The 18204-nt window shown below is 46.6% G+C and overlaps 1 protein-coding gene across 2 annotated transcripts in view; it reads right to left on the reverse strand.

Moving 5' to 3' along the window:
• Positions 1-18204, reverse strand: part of LOC142573049 (uncharacterized) — a 114527-nt gene that overhangs the window by 39736 nt on the left and 56587 nt on the right. For both annotated transcript variants that reach the window (XM_075682551.1, XM_075682552.1), the window contains exons 3-5: positions 9645-9784; positions 6498-6594; positions 3590-3726 (exon numbers count right to left, since the gene is read on the reverse strand). In XM_075682551.1, coding sequence (XP_075538666.1) covers positions 3590-3726; positions 6498-6594; positions 9645-9784 — 374 coding nt within the window. The remainder of the gene's footprint in view (positions 1-3589; positions 3727-6497; positions 6595-9644; positions 9785-18204) is intronic.

Genomic DNA, 18204 nt, shown 5'->3' on the forward strand with positions numbered 1-18204 from the left:
GTGCAGCCATCCATTACTGCGGTATTGCTTCTGCTGCCTACTGACGGCGTTAACTTTCAGGTGTCTCTTCTCGTCTATGACGAGAGTTGCGTCAAAATAACTATATAAATCCAAGCCACCAACTGGATTCCGAAGTACTCGAAAACGAACGTGTATATCAAATTTATATTTTACAGAGAAGCTGTATACCTTTAGCGTCCAATGACATTTTCGGGTCGTTGTTGGCGTGGTAAGCAAAAAACTCCCCATACGTGGGCTGATCCCAGAGATAGTGCAATGCCGGGCCGACCCGCGGCGGAGGTGCAGTTCGCCATTAAGGGGCCCAAATACACAGCTTCGTTGGTCATCCTTCTTCACAGAGTGGAAGGGCACTGAATTATCTTATTGTTTAAGCAGTGCGAACGCCAGTAGTTCCAATACCGCGTCAACGCACAAGGTGAATTTCGTAAGCGACTGCGCGAGAGCGGGGATACTAAATGCGCCTATACTGAGCAGAGCTGACCATTCTATTCAGACAATATGTGGAAATCCAATGGCTTGATGCAATGCGCTGTATTTTCTCGTAACCCTGTTTTTCTACATTCATTTTGTTCATGGTGCCGAAAAGAGAGCGACAATTCACGGTCTAAGTACACGTCTACGTGAGTCACGTGGACTCGAGATCGCGTGTGCTTACCACCTACATCGGAACCTCGCCGCCGCTTTGTTGTCTTATGGACTCCACTGAGCATACCAGCAGGATTCACATATGTAATTGTCAAGGACACAGGGCAATGCCCGATTTAGAAGAGAGTCCTTGAAACCTTCGAGATGCACTAGAAGGAAGCGTTTGCGGGAGAGCTCTCCCATAAACTGAGCCACCGGCATCGGCCTAGTTAGATGACAGGAACCTTAGTCATTTTCCTAATGGTGTTACTTATGCGATGCTCGGTAATATTGGGCAGAAAGCATGACATATGCTGCTGAACCAGTTCAATGAGTCCTGGTGCAATGGTTTGCTTCCACGTGGATGGAAATGGGAGCCGCTTGGTTTCGCTTCTCAACCTGGTTAATCGCGGCTAGATTTGTCATCCTACCGTCCCATTGCTCTGGCCCGTTCCATCGTTGCATAATGATAAGGGTGGTGTTGATGTGTGGGGAATGGCTGCTCGAATGTTACAACGTGGCCCGGATGCTACGGCTGGCTTCCGGCGTAAGCGATTACCCATAGATAATGTCATCAATTTGGTAACGTTTGTTCAACATTAAAAACGCCAAAACAACTCACCCCGACATCGTTCCGTGACATAAAAGGGGTCTATGGGAATGTAACACATCATACCATTATAGGCACTTTGGCTGAGGTCGGCATCGGTGGCCATACTTTTCAATGTATGCGCGGTTATTGGACCGACAGGCTTCGTGATGACCGAGGGCAACACCACTAAACATGCCGGGGAGAACTGCAAGGCGGTATGTTGAGCCCGATATTATTCAACATAGCGCTCATCGGCATTGTCCAATGCTTGTCCAGGCCAGTCCAAGTATCGATCTATGCAGATGAAATCTGCATCTGAGTTTATTCCGTGACATGATTGCAGGTTGCATTCACAAGCAGTGGAATGCGACCTTCCAATGCAAATGTAAGAGGAAAACAATCGCCAACGCATGGAAACACCGTGTTTGCGGAGTAGTTATCAACCGCAATGTATCATATAACCCGCACGTTTTATACCTTAGACGGTGTTCTACTTCGGCGGCAGCTGCGTATGGCGTAGCTCAGCGCGGTAGCGCGGATCTCTCTTAAAAGCGGTCTGCGATGCGTGCTGAGTTTAGGAGCACTGAGGGCTGATACTATAGCCGCTTAGTTCACGTTGAAGCTAGAGGCAGCGCAAAGGTAAATTTGCTCGCTGCTAGCGGCACTGTTCCTCACGCGAGTTTTTTTGATAGCGAGTGTTCTCCTCGATTATCGAGTGTGAGGTGTTATGTTTGCCTGTGTGCGCGTGACGCCATGTTTCTTAATTTAGTTAGTAAGCAAGTGTTTACAAGTTTGTGCGGCCGATAAAGCTGTCTAATAATTTGCCATTGCATTTGATTCTTCGCCTTTTGTGCAAAACGACTTATCGGCACGTTGCCCGACTACCTTATCACCATCTTGTCCGTTTACTTACACAAAGGCCTCACACAATTTACAGTCGTGTTACAGCTGCCATTTGCGCCTCATTGCCTTCAAACTACATGCCTGTAGCACGGCCGCCCTCGCTTTTCTCGTGCCAGTGCCGGCCATACCAATTATCACGAGGAAAGCTAGGATGTCGTCGGTTGGCCTCCAACAGGCCGCATTACGACTATTAGATAACGTGCACAATAGCCGCCTAGATGTTCACGCCGATGGCTCAGTCACAACTACAAGCTGAACTGCCGCGGTGGTGATTCCTGCAGTATCTGTCCAAATACAACTCAAAACATCATACGCAACGTCAACTAACGTTGTTAAACTCGTAGCCCTCCGTGGAACTCTTCGTTTCATTGTTGAGAACTCACACCATCCATGGGAAATATTCTGTGATCCCAAGGCAGCTCTCCAGATGTTCTCCGCACTGCGTCATGGATCACTAAAAAAGCTCGTCACAGAGATCAAACAAGTCCATCATTGAGAACCTAACAAATGATATTTCAGTGGCTGCCTATCACTGCAGTATCCATGGAAACGATCAAGCGGATGCAGCTGCCCGGTCTCCCAAAGACGGCGTCAGCTGTGTTGCCATCCCGCCTTCGAGATCTGACACAGCGCAAGAACTTCGCACTTGCACGTCACCTAACATTGCATCAGTAGAACGAATTCGAATTTAAAAGCACACGCCTTCATACCGTGGACCCTAATTTGCAACTTCATATTTCGTCCGACCTCTTAAGACGTGGCTCTATCCTAGCACGTATATGGCTTGGAGCAGCATTCTCAAATGCGTAACATTTGTAATCGTAATGCCCAATAGCGCACTTTCTGAATTTCCAAGGGGCAGTGAAACAATCTCGCACCTTCTTACGAGTGCCCTCGCTTCAACCAGCAAACAGCAGCGTTCTCAGCCACGCTAGACCAGTTGGACAAGCGCCCATTCACAGAAAACAATATTCTTCGACATTGGCCGTCATGGACAACAACGCGAACCACTATGAAGGTGGTCTTGCGTTTCCTAAGAGACACCGCATTGTACGACAAATTGATTCTGCACTGTGTGGTGTGTTACATCTCAGTGGGTCGTTGACTTCATTTATGGCTACGAGGAGCTCTCACAGACTGTCACAGCGCGCACACAGACAGATCTACATTATTCATTCCTTCCATCGTTTGCTTTCTTTTTGCTTTGCTTTCCACCTATCTTACCTATTTACCCCTTCCCCATTACATGGTAGCATACCAAAGATGTACTGTGGTTAACTTCCCGGTCTTTCCTCCTTTGGTATCACTCTCTATTTAATCGTTTTTGTCAACAGACATATTTAGTCTTCGTTCGGGCGTTTTGATCATTGTCGACACCGTCTTAGAGAAGTCTAACTCAGTGACATTAAAGCGCGGTGTTATGTATGACGCGTGTCAACCGTGGCTTACCTGGTTGTGCGTGCGGGAAGTGCTCCCCGATTCGCGCTGTGCAATTCAGCACTCGCGTTACTGTAGCAGCCAATGCCAAAACTTCTTGCTCGACTTTGTCATCCGTGCTGCAGTTTCTTGAACTGCTCGCGATCTCGCTGCAAGAAACGTGAACAAAATCAGGAGATGTCAGTTGGCAAAGTCGGATTTATACAACCGCAGATCTCCGCTTTCATTGCGTCAAAAACGTTTTCATAAATCTTATCAATCCTAAAAAATAGCATGGAAAGTAACAGCAGCCATGCAATGTCTCTGCTTGACGCGCGTTTGTTGCATCGTTGACGTAGAATTTCAGGACGAGAATTCAAGCTACATTATGACGTTTCCTTTCCAGTACTCGCGTGGGGGCAGAAGTCGGCATTGGGATGTGCAATTTCTCCCGCCGTCTCGAACGCGTCAATGCCAGAAATGAATTTTACTTATTTTCATTAAAAAGCAACAGAAGTACCCCCTTAAGCTACGAAAATGTTCCGATGCAGTTACGAAAACGGCCAACAGAGACCGGCTCTCATGCACCGACTCTTGCACAATTTCCGATGCATTATTCACGCATGCAGAGCCTAATATTTAATGACGAACATTCCACAGAAGCTGATGGACTGCCAGAGTAAGTTGATCATTATTATCATGCTATTTATGTCCACTGCCGGACGAAGGCGTCTCCCCGCAATCTCCAGCTAACCCTGTCTTGCGCCATCCGACACCATTCTATGCCTGCAAACTTCCTTAATTACATCACATCGCCTAGTCCTCTGCTCTCCTCGACTGCGCTTTCCTTCCATTGGCACTCATTATGTAACTCCAACAGACCACCGGTTACACGCCCTATGGATCACATGACCTACCGAACTCCATTCTTCTGCTTCTTAATGTCAACTATAGCATATCGGCTACCCCTTGTCTTATTGATTCACACCGTCGTTTTCCTGTGTGCTATTGCTACACGCGTGTGGTATTTGATAGTTTGAACGAGGCGCGCGGGCGCCTTCACTCCAGAAAAGAGAAGGAAGAACGAACTGGGCTCATGTTGGGATTCTAACCTGTCAGCGCTGCAACCGCAGTTGTAAACATAACCTGTATATAGTTGCTCGTCTTACTGACTCGTCCTTCGCGTAACATTGTGGTGGAGGTGGAACGTTCCCCGTCCTCGCCACGGAGCTCCGAAGCGGCCGCACCGTCGTCTTCTCAGCCATTAAGGCTATGCCTTAGATATTTCCTTCAATCAATGGTTGCGCACTCCTTAGCTTCTTGTCGTTTGATACACTGGTCATACCGAATAGTCCTACACTATGCCTGGCGTTAGACAGAAGCTGCACAGCAACTTCGCTCACTTGCTCTCAGCGCCAAGTCGAAGGGATTGAGTTGACGAAACTTTGCCCACTCTGTATGACAAACGCGAGACTCTTTGTTGCTACTTCAGCCGTCGCCTATATGTGTGTTGCTTGTGGACGGGCGTCGTATTCCGTAATGCATTATTTATTTAGTTGTTTTTTTCACCATGAACGGGGATACGCCTGAATAAAAAGTGAAAGTTAATTCGTTTGGAGGAGCTTCAGTGCTACTTTACGAGGAAAGCAGCAGATCAGACGGGAAGCCACCGGTGTATGAGCTTCACTATGTGCCGTAAAACCGTATCAAGTACTGAATATATCCGGTGTTACATATCGTAACAATTCCCACATAATTACGGGCTATATATTACACCACACATAAATATTTAATAGGCATATCTATACACATTTATTTATTTATTTATTTATTTATTTATTTATTTATTTATACAATACTGCGGACAAGAAGTCCAAGCACGGTGAGCAAAATACAAAAGATTATATACACAGAAGAACGAGATGAAACAAGTGTGTAACACGTTTTTCACACAAATTGTTTCTTCATAAGGTAGACGATTAAGAAAATTTTTAACTTGATTACTATACAACTACAATTAATACACTAAATAAATAAACAGACTCATTAGACTTATCAGCTTCCTTCCAGTATAGCTGAATGTGCCGTGTCATATTCATGGTACTTCGGACAAAACTACGCCGCCTGTTCGGGACAAGAGGTGTCGCAAATTATCGAGAAGGGGCGATTCGAGACAGTGATTTTTCCAAAGCAAACTTCATATAGCAGTGGTGGACATATAGGTTTGCGCGACCTCCACTGCATTAGATTATCAATTACGATAACTTTACGCGTTGCTTACTAATACTTGACTTTAGATGGTACGCTATACTTGAAAAATTAAAGACAGCCAGTATTCAAAGCATTCTCTTTTGCTAGATACTTCCTGCCTAGAACCAGTTTCAAACATAATATAGAAAACTGACAGTGACACCAGAGAAGCATGGAAAACGTTAATTATCGCGCTTAGTTGAAATTTAGAAATAATACACACGAAGGAAACGAAAGTGCATGAATAGAGAATTAGGCGCAGGCGGAAGCCAAATCTTCTTCTTCCACATTAAGCATGGCGTGCTTTAACCAGCTGAGCTACCGCGGTGGCTAATTTCTCGTCCGCATTATTTGGTATTCGCCAATGTGTACAGAATTTGGTGTTGGATTATTAGACAACGCCACTCACGACCAGTTTCGAGATAATATGGACTCAAGATGTGCCGTGAAACGCATTGAGAGTTTTTTTTTTCATAGTGCATCTTTTTAGTGTGGAAATATATTTAACCGAAAGAACAATGTACTTCGTCAAATATTTTAATTATTCATTTCCCTGAAATGATGCAAGGCACAGGGTTTCTAGCAAATGGTTACTTTGAGTATTGGCTGACCTTAGTTCTACATCTAAAACCTGCTCTTTAGATGTCATACTCCCTATACTATTCTGCGATGAGCTAAACGTTGTTCTTACTTGCACAGTGCAGCTCCTGGGAGTGGCCACTTTCTCACTGCAGCAAATGCTCTCAAGCAGTCATTTTCGTTGTCGCCGGTAAACATTCGCTTTATCACTGAAACATGAGTAACGTTATCAATCGCTACACATTCACAGCCATTCAAAAAAAAGACGTGCAACGAACACCACCTCCTGTTCGCGTGCCCGGAATGAAGTAATATGGTAGAAAAAGCGGACGGCGAGGCGAGTGGTGAAATAAAGCAGCCAATACAGCGGCCAAAGCGTCAAAAGACGCTGTGGAGGAGGAGGAGGAATAAGCTTTTATTGTAGAACCAGCACTTTATGATGGCCGGGCCTAAGCCTCCCACGAAGGGACGTCGAGGGCTTGCCTCGCCGCCGCCTCGCGGGCGTGCTGGGTCGCCCAGGTTTGGTCGTCGAGGGCGGAGCTCCGCAGAGCCCCATGCAACCTCGATGAGAGAGTCGTGGTGTTAGTCTGGGTGTACTGTGCTGGGCACTCCCATAGCATATGCGGAAGCGTAGCCGGGTGAATTCCACAGCACCGGCAGTTGGGGGTAGCGTAGACGTCTGGAAATATAAGGTGGAGGCGGGCGGGTAAAGGGTACGTGTTTGTTTGTAGTAGACGCAGGGTGGTAGCCTGCGCCCGGCTGAACTTTGGGTGAGGCGGGGGGAAGATTCGGCGACTGAGGTGAAAGGCCTTAACGAGATCGTTATAAGTTGTCAGACTGTCCCTGGTGCCCAACTCATCTCCAGTGACTCCGGCGCGGTTGACTAGACCTCGCGCAATGGAGTGGGTGACCTCGTTGAGATTGGGGAGGTGTGGGTGGACAGGGCCCGCATGGGCCGGGATCCATGTTAGGGAGATTATGCTGTCTTTAGAGTGTGGTGCCTGGCAGAGGATGCGAAGAGCTTGGGGAGAAATACGGCCTTTGCTGAAGTGACAAAAACATTACTTCCGTCTCGCCATTGCTGCAAAAAAGGATAACGAGAGAAAAACAGAGACACAAACGCCAGTACAAACGTCACGAACGAACGCGTTTGTTCCTCTCTGTTATTGTTCATCTCAGCAACCTTCGCGCCGGCTACACGATGGCGTCTAATCGCCTGCCAACCCACCTTCCCCCACCCCAACTCACCCAAGCACCGTACTCCGTCCTACCGAACAGCAATCTTTATTGGACTTCCTGGCGTAGCCGTTAGATACCGCAGTTTTGGTCTTCCATGTAAGCGCTGAGGGGCGTCCGAATAGCAAATTTTTTCTAATGAAATAAAATATTAGGGGCCACTCGACTCCTGGATATACGATCACTATTGATCCGCATTTCTGGATCGCACAAAGTTTCAAAACGTCCCCACCAAAACGCATTGAGTATACAGCACCATCTTACGAAATTACTGCAACTCTCTATACCGAGCCATGGAGGGCGACACGAATTACTGAGCTACCGTGTGTTTCCAAGAGGACAAATCAGCCGTGGCGCACAGTGGCGAAGTCGGCGTGGGAAAATTTCCTCTTCAATAACCCTGGCGCAGAACTGCGCGCTTGAAAACCGCTCACTGAGGATTGCAGTAAGCACCGGCAACGTAGAAGAAGGAACGAGAGCCAGGTTTTTACATCTTCCGAAAGCGTCTACAGTAACGTTGTTGCGGGAACGTAGGTTCGGAATGCCATTACGGATAGCTTCAACCGAAAATACTCACAATAAAAAGGCAAGAATGTCTTATTGCCTTCAATTATTCACATTGATTTCATTGCGATTGTAGTTTGTTATCGATCTCGCGAATTTCGAGTGATGGTAGTATGTTTACAGGCCCCGCGATATCCGAATCGTTGGTGTTTTGTCGTATTTGAAAAAAAAGCAGGTATTCACTATCAAAACGAATGCCAAATGCCTTCTTTTTTTGTGAAGAAGCATAAAAGCATAAAGCTCTCCTTCTCTTCATTTGCGCGAGTACTCGTCCAGTCGCATCTTACTATAGTCTCCTTTTTCAGATCCATTTGCGTTTTTACTATACTGTTCTTAAATGGGACGCCTCGGACAGTCAGCATTTATTGCTAAGTGTATTGCTAAGTGCTTTCGGTAGCGCTTCACTTTCGCACAGTGTAATGACGACTGATCATAGATTTTGTTTTAGTCGGTTTGCTTGTTTCACAAAGTCCCCTTCTATTACTGACGAAACAGCCGGGAAAAAAACAGGACTGGTGTTAAATTCCCAAAGCATCATTTCATAAGTGCTATCTGGGGACTGCCCCGCCGACATCGCCAATATGTCGAACTTGACGATTACATTGACGTCTGCTATTACGAGCAGTTCTATCGGGAGGAAGTATTTTTTTTCTTTTTTGTGTGTGAATGCGTTGATTAGAGATAAGTTTAGATAACGTAACGATTCCGTTTTGATTCTTTACATTTAGCGCTCGCCTCGTCAATGGTTCGAGCGACGACCCACTAACGTTATCACCAGGATCAGTCGATCGTGAGTTGTGGATGATAAGACCGTGCCTATCGACTCGAGTGAAGGGTTATCGTTGCATTATGCCGGCCGTGCTTCCTGCTTTCGGTAGCAAAACCATCGTCACAAGTACAACAGTAGTAGGCAAGTCAGTGCGATTCCTTTCGTTCGATTCTATTCTGTTCTCGCCGTCCACCGCGTATGACCGGCTACTCCTGGTTAGAAAGTAGGCGGAGCACTCCTCGGGCCCCAGGCAAAGTGCGAAAACAAAAAAAGCAAACAGAATGGAATCGTTCCATTAAGCCGGCCTAGACCGATCGCTTCCGCATTCAGCTAATGCTCTTCGCGGACGAAGAATGTTTAAGTAGTACGACATGCTTTTGCCTTTTCATGGATTTAGTGCTTCTGGAGCTACTTGACCAAATGTGTGTTAAAAGTTGGATAACCAGAGGTAAAAGGTCTCAGGCAGGGTGACCCACATTTCGGATAAGATAGAGAGGTCCACCTGTCGAAACGTCGGCCTGCAGCCTGTCTGGGGCCACTTTAGCCCTGTTTATGCAACTTTTATTCCACAGCGTCTTTCCATTGTCGCCTTCAGTCTTGACTTTGGCATTCCGTGACTGAGCGTAGAAATTCAGGGTTAAGTTCTAGAGCAGCTTGAGTTTGTATAATGTTAAAACAAAAAGAACTTACCTTGCCATGTCCGCAGTTCTCCGTTGCAAACAAACTGCTGGACTGCTGGGTATAGATGCTTAAACTCCCAAGACGAACCAGGCTCACGTTCTTTAAGACATTCGTACGCTTCGCATGGTGACCTCTCTGTATATTTAGCCCTACAAAAAATAATAGAACTTGAGTTTGAGCGATATCAAGGCTCTTTCTAAAACGGGTTAACAAGAAAGATAAGTGTTCTATGTTCTTTATTTTTACGACTTCGTTTCCAAACGCAATCTCTGTCGACAGTGTTACAGCTGTTAAAACAGCTTTCAATCGTTTGTGTTTCTTCAGGGTAACATACCATTTAAGTAGCTGCAGCATACACAGTGCACACGACAAGCTCATTTGATAATAAATATGGTTCTCACCAAACCAGCTATGACCAGGAGAAAAATAAAGATTAATACAGCGCCAAATACAAAAAAAATAAGGACAAGTAGTCGACTCATAGCCAAGTTGGAGGAAGGAATGTTGTTTGACCACTGCTCGGGATTCGTTTATCTTGTATACAAAGAGACTCACAACCAAAGCTTTTACCGTGCCAACAATGCTTTGTTTCTTGCGGGAATTCTGTTGGGGAGCCATAGTAGTGGCCTTCACGAGGCGGGATATGACAATGTACCATAGAACACCGCGTACCTTATGGATCAAAATTCATGTTGGATGGGGCAATTTGGGTAGTGCTTAAGGGAAGAAAATAAATCTATCCACGCATAAAACAAGCAAATTTTGTTGGTCATATAAGACGAAGGAACATTGAAACATTTTGAAAGATTTGGGGCCCCACTATATTACAAGAAGCAATTCTAACACGGTCTAATACAGGGCTAAAATATGTCCCGCATTCTATGCGGGATTTTACGCTATATTGTGACCACCAGCTCATAATAACGCCGCACTAACCATACCACACACGTGTGTTTAAAACCACAGTATGCGGTGGGCATTCTTGTCCCCTTTACTCTAACTTCCCACTGCACTTTGAACTTTGACTTATGGTGTACGTGTAGTTATCTGCATAAGCAGGTGCACGGAAGTCAGCACTGAAATGCGTCAGCAAAGCTATACGCACAGACACCGCCAATAAGCACGGACAGCGATCAAGTTGATCCTGAAAGTGTTTATGCGAAACGCTCGAGGTCCGACCGCAGAAACCCTACTGCAGGGGTATGAGTCATTGTTTAGGGGGTGTAAGCCATTGCAGTCGTCTTGCGTGCCGGGCGGACGGACGTACAAATTTCTCGTTGAGTGGCTTAGAAAACTACGTATTGTTGCAGGGAAGGGACACAAAGGGGGACGGGGTTCAGGCAATATCTTGATGACATATTTAAAGTAATAGCTTTACAGCGAAGCTCTAATGCCAACGCTCGATGTCCAGCTACCAGAAACCCCCCAAGAAACTCTCCAAGGTGCGGCGCGCGGACCACGCGGCTCGTGGTCTAGCAGGTTGGATCGCGTCTATGTGGGAACTACGTTACCTCCTTATGTCTCACGATCTAAGCCATGTTTTTACCTTCATCGCCTGCTTATATTGTTACGGCTAGAGATATAAATTAAATATATTTACACGCTATTTGCAGCGAACGGCAAGGCGGCAAAGATGGCGGATAGTTTCCTTCAGCACAGTTACCTACGTCGTCTTCGACGTAATCTTCGCAGTATTGTGAAAACATTACCAATCATATACCACTTAGGCCCGGAGGCTTGCTTGTCTGCTGCCTCATCAGTGAAAACTAGGCGCCTGGACAGGCGTGTTCTCGCTCTAGTTTGTAAAGAGCTTTATGTGCCTCACTTTCTGGATCTGACCGAAAGTCATGTAACTTGCTCAAGGCGCCTACATTGGTCGTTTGAAACACTTCCGACGCCGTATGTCAGAAAAACTGGCACGAAGCTACGTTTGCCCTTCGGGTTGATCGACTGATTTCAGTGATGCAAGCGTGGCTGCATGAGCTATGGATATGTCTCTACAGCCTTATCGTCACATTGTCTTTTTGAGCTGCTGCTTGGCGATGCAAGCGTAATCCCAGCGCACACCTCTAGGTACGGCGCTTTGGCAGGAACTCGTTCCTCAGACAGTAGAATCCGCTAGGCTCTGCGGTCGTAAGAGCATTTCTTATAGCGTCACCACGTGCGCGTGATCTACCACTCTGTGTAGCACATTTTGGGAACATAACTTGTAGGACTATGCCAATGAATCATGGTAGTTCTGGATCTCATACAACGCTTAGTTGGCTGCCTCAGGTTTCTGACGGCCTTTGTGCATGTACGTCAGCTGATCAGATGAAGGCGGTAGTATCTTTAGTGTAGCGGAGTTCGGCCCGGGGGCCGGACGGGTTGCCCTTTTAGCCTTCCGGGAAGATATTAGTGCCCCTTTCACCTATGTTATTTGCCGCTGCTTTGAGAACTTTGATTTCCTGATTTGTTTTCGCGACGGTCACATTGTGCCAACGCCCAAGCATGACCCATCATCAGTTCGTCAAGCACAATGAAAGCCAATTACGCTTCTTAAAACTGACTGCAAAAGCGTTGCAGCTGTGGTCACTGGGCGCCTAGGGAGCCTGAGGCCTTCCTTAATAAGACACGATGAGGTGTGCTCGGTAACAAGCAGAGAGATTACACGTGACATAATGACGTACATGGTGGCAAGATCAGCTTGTTGTCTCTTGGCTTCACTACATCAAGAGAAAGCATTCGATTGCCTTGAGCATAGCTACATGGCGCGCGAGGGCCACCACTGGAAGTGCTGGCGCTGCAATGGTTCTTCCGTCGAACTCGACCACATGGCAACGCTTCGCTGCAGCCAGATCCCGCCTGATGATTCTATCCTGCGATTTAGAAGGTTTTGTTTTATTTCAATTGTTCATAAACCTTGTCCCTTGCTCACTAGGATGGTCTGCCATATTAAAAGAGAAAAAAGTTACTTGGGTCATCTAAATGTTTAAATGCGCTTGTCGCGGAATTATCCAATGAATTAATGACGAGAATTGTTCTTGCTTTCGTTGGCTTGTTCGAGATTCAACTTTACACGCGACCTTGATAATCCCAGGTGATTCAGACGCTGGCGGCAGGCGGCATCGCGGTATCTCCTCGCGCCTAATATTTAGCGTACTGACAGCATAGGGTCGCCAGGGCGTCCCGAATGCCATACTTGCCGAAAGATCACTTTAAAATCATACTCCGACCACGCGGCGGCCTCAATATAAGCAAGATTGGCTCCACCAAGATAGGTAAAACCATCGTTGAAGCAGCTGGTCTAAGCTCGGACCACATTGCATCAGACATCATATGCCCGAACGTCAACCAAAACATAATTGTGGCCAGTACGCCTCAACGAGAGAATGCTGAGAAATATGTGAGAATAAGGTCAATTAACCTGGATGGATGCAGCTTCGAGATCAATGCATATGAGGCTGCACCTCACAACACGTGCAAGGGAGTGATAAGGAACGTTGACTTAGCAGATGGCCCGACGGAGCTGGAGAAGAACATAGTAAACTCAAGAAACCCTTTGGCTCTCGCCGTTAAAAGAATCAAGAATACCGGTACGGTGATCATCGCCTTTGATGGACACAAGGTTCCGAATTTCGTCAGATACGGCCCGGTCCTTGTAAGGTGCTCACTATACAGGAAACAAGTCGACGTATTCTACGCTTGCGGTCGGCTCGGTCACAGAGCTGACGTGTGCCCGTCTCCGCAAGAGAGAATATGCCGAGGCTGTGGTGCAGTGAATCCGTCTGACAAACATCAGTGCCAACCCAGGTGTGAACTGTGCGGTGGCCCACACCCAACGGCGGACAAAATGTGTAAGCAGCGCTATACAACTCCATACGTGGTCAGAAAACGGAGAAACGAAAGAGCACTAGCAACCAATATCAACAAGGACAATAACGACCGGCAGCCAAGATCAAGGTCCCGTGGCAGGTCCAGGTCCCGCAGTCGCTCGCGCTCTAGGGGAAGAAGCGTGTCCAGATCCCGACCCAGATCCAGATCCCATTCCAGGGCGCCATCCGGATCAAGAGATCGGAGTCAACAGGCTGCATCGAAACCCGGGGAAGGAAGCAACGGATCCACGTGGGCCGACAAAGTCAAGGGAACAGCCATAGCGGACAAGACGCCTCCTCACCGGGACACCAATAAGACAAGACTTATCTGGGCCGACGACGCGCGTACCGATCCGGTAAGTGCCATGCTTTGTGACCCACCCCCAGAGCAAAGTAAGGATCGTGAAATAGAAAGACTCAAGAAAGAGAATGCAGAACTAAAGGAAATGAATCAGAACATGATTAGGGAGATGACGGCAATAAGGAAACTCTTAAGCGAGGCTAAACAAGCAGAAAACAAAGATAGCACTAATACACGCAAGGAAGCCCCAGTCCCCGCGCCTGCTGGTGAGGGACCCATGTCAGCCAAGCGTAGGGCTGTTGAAAGTAAGCTCAAGAACACTGAAACACAGATGGAGGAAGTCAAACAAGCGCTGGCGTCTTTCAAAGACAACATGCAGATGCTTATGGACAGTGTCTCACAGTTAACAATGAATGTAGGCCAAATACAGACGGCACTGAATGACCCTAAGGAGGGACTGAAAGCTTTTGGCGAAAGAATCAATACCCTGGAAATGATGACTATGTCAATGGACGTAAGGGAACAATGCGGGTCGTCATTCCTCAGAGCTACACTAACTCCCCAGGTGGGGGAGATGAATATACAATATGGCTCATAATAAGAAGGAATTTCGAATATGGCAGTGGAATTGCGGGGGGTACAATAACAAACGTAACATCATCCAGCAATACCTTAGGTCACTTCAGTCTAAACCGGATATTATCGCACTTCAAGAGACAGGATATGGATATGTCACACTCACTGGATACAGAGCCATAGAGTGTCAAACCTTCGGTAGGGGCCTGTACGTGCTTGTAAATAAGCAGCTTAAACACATCCCACATGAATTAGGCATCGTAGACAAAAACCTAGAGTACCTCATGGTTGAGGTTGTAGTACCAACTTCACACAAACATCAAAGGAACAATAGCTTATTCGTACTCAACATCTACAGCAATCCCAAACACCAGAAACAACACTTCAAGAGCTTATTCGAAAAGGCTACTAATCTAGCTGGAAGTAGACCTCTCATTATATTAGGAGACTTCAATGCAGCCCACGAGCTATGGGGCTACGTTACGACGAATGCCAAGGGCAGGAATCTGTGGAACCACGCGGATGAGCTAGACCTGGTCTTAATCACGGATAAGGCACATCCTACAAGGGTTGGCAATTCTGCCTGCAGAGACACCACACCTGACCTTACGTTCATTAAGAACACAGAGCATGTTTCATGGACTAACACAAACATGAATTTTGGCAGCGATCATTACGTAATAGAAGTCAAACTGGAAGTAGAGAAAGGCCGAACTCGAGAATTCGAGGTCTTAGATTGGGACCTTTTTCGTAAGTTAAGAGCCCAAAGCGGAAAAGAAACCACCAAACTCAATCTCAGAGACTGGTGTGAGGGCATCAGAAGGGACATTAAAACAGCGTCCAAAAGAATTGTTACAGACACTAATGTAGAGGCAATGGACTCGAAACTTGCCCACTTAATAGAAGCCAAGGAAGCCATAACCCGAAGGTGGCGGGCCCAAAGACTAAATCGTAGACTGAGAAAAAGAATTGCAGAACTTAATAAACAAATCGAAAAATACTGTAACACCCTCTGCCAGCAACAGTGGGACGAGTTTTGTGAGTCAATCGATGGGCAAATAAGGAACGGCAAGGCGTGGAACTTGATCAAGCATCTGCTGGATGAAAAAGGCACTAAATCCAACCAGAGACACAGCCTTGCCCGAGCTATACACATAGCCCTTAAGGATCAGCCCATCGAAACAGTAACCAAACAACTAATTGACAAATACCTACCAGTTAGAAATGAGCAGGACCAGCCACTTCAATCAGAATACAGGGGAGCCGCTCAACCTGAACTCGACCAACCCTTCAGCACATCCGAAATCCGGAGGGTGTTAAGGGAACTAAATCGAAAGTCAGCCCCCGGTCCTGATGGAGTAACAAACAGATCACTTAGCAATCTCGATGAGCCGTCAATTGAATCGCTGACAGACTTCATCAATGAAGCATGGATCTCAGGCGAAGTGCCAGAAGAATGGAAAACTTCACAAGTTATACTAATACCGAAACCGGGTAAACCTCCAAGCTTGGACAACTTAAGTCCAATATCACTTACATCATGCGTGGGGAAGGTCGCTGAACGCGCAATCCTTAACAGGCTAAAGGACCACTTAGAGGATAATAATATATACACCCACAACATGCTGGGTTTTAGGTCCGCACTTTCCACGCAGGATGCCATGAAGCAAATTAAACACCACATACTCGACGGATATTCTAGAAATACTAAGGCCATACTGGGATTAGACTTGGAAAAAGCGTTCGACAGCATCAAGCATGAGTACATCCTCAAAACAATAGAAGACATCGGACTCGGGTTGAGGATGTTTAAATACATCAAATCCTTTCTTGAAGCACGCACGGCGACGATAAAGGTCGGAGACACAAACTCGGAAGTGGTTCAGCTCGGAGATCGAGGAACCCCCCAAGGATCGGTGATCTCTCCCGTCCTTTTCAACCTGTGCATGATTGGTCTGTCCAGAAAGCTGGGCAACATTAAGGGCATTGACCATACCATTTATGCTGATGATCTCACTGTATGGTGTGCTGGTGGCAGTGAAGGGCAGATACAGGACGCACTGACTGAAGCGATCAAGACGGTGGAAGAATACCTGAGACCCACTGGACTCAGGTGCTCCCCACATAAATCGGAGTTGCTACTTTATAGACGTGAAAAAGGGGGCAGGCCTAAGGGCTGGAAACCTCTATCGGAAAGCAATATACACCTACATACAGAAAATGGTGCCAATATACACAGAGTCAACGTGATCAGGGTACTAGGCTTTTTCATTGACGCAAACGGTGGAAACCATACGGAGGTCAAGAAAATCACCCTTAAAACGGATAACGCGTGCAGGATGATCAGACGCCTGGCAGGAAGACACAAGGGCATGAAAGAAGATAACCTCATCAGGTTAATCAACTCTTTCGTGCTCTGTCATATTTCATACGCCGCTGCCATGTACAACTGGACGCAAGTTCAACTCAAGAAGCTTGACTCAGCGATCAAGAAAGTTGTTAAAAGCGCATTGGGGCTCCCAATTCGAACCAGCACTGCAAAATTGCTCAAGTTAGGAATACACAACACGACCATGGAGATCGCGGAGGCTCAAGAAACATCACAAATAGCGAGACTATCTACAACCAGCACGGGAAGATCAATCCTGGACAAGATTATGATCAACCCGATTACGGATCCAGCACAGTACACTAAAGTTAATCAAGAATTCGCAGACAACATAATTGTCGCACCGCTACCCAGGAATATGCACCCAAAACATAACATCAACAGGAGAGTTGCGCGAGCCAGGGCGATAATCAAGAAAATGGATAAAGGGGGCAGAGGAGCCTGCTTTGTTGATTCGGCTGCTTACAACGATCGAACTAAGTTCGCGGCGGCAGTAGTGGATCATCAGGGCAATTGCACCAACTGCGCCACGGTCTACACTAGCAAACCTGAAGTCGCTGAACAAGTTGCCATTGCATTGGCACTAACAGACGATAGATTTACAGAAATTTATAGCGACTCGAAAACAGCTATTAGAGCTTTCAATAGGGGAAAAATTGCCCCACAGGCTGCGAAAATAATTAACAAAAGGCAAACAAATGTTACGCGTTTCATTTATTGGTTCCCGGCGCACCTTGGTTCACTTGATGGTATTCCTGTCAATCCAAATGAACCGGCCAACAGCGTCGCCCGCGACCTTACAGACCGGGCCGCTTCTACATATGGTTTTGATTCTGCTGGATTGGAGAACTTACAGAGAGATACCCTCATTACATACAATGAAATTACAAAACATTACTACATGGGAAGGAGGGAGTTTCCACCCCCTCACTATAGACTAAACAGAGCACAAGCAGTTACACTTAGGCAATTACAAACAGAGTCTTATTGTTCACCTGCACAAATAAAGGAATGGTATGACATTGCAGACATGAATATTATATGCAAAGCATGCAAAAAGGAGATATGCACGCTTGAACATATGCTCTGGGAGTGTGGGTCGCTCGGCCCTGGCATTTCCCGGAATCGGTTTTTAGGAATGATAAGATCTCCAGATCATATCCCTCAAGTCCTGGCTGTCCAGTACGCCCGTGATAGGGCTAGGAGGCTTGACCTCCCGGTCCCAACATGGGACTAGCCAGGCGGGTGGCAACACCTTGTACAGGACAAGAATAAAGTTTTTTCCTCCTCCTCCTCCTCCTCCACAGCATATGACATTTCGTCAAATTCAACTACTCAGAAGTGCCTATACAAATATAAGAAATTATTTCTTCCTCCATGGACGTGGAAACGCAGCATCTTTCGTCACCCGTGATGTCTGTCAAGTGTTTCCTCTATCCCCAGTACTCC

This window comes from Dermacentor variabilis, chromosome 2, assembly GCF_050947875.1.
Source record: "Dermacentor variabilis isolate Ectoservices chromosome 2, ASM5094787v1, whole genome shotgun sequence".
In the NCBI taxonomy this organism is placed as follows: Eukaryota; Metazoa; Arthropoda; class Arachnida; order Ixodida; family Ixodidae; genus Dermacentor; species Dermacentor variabilis.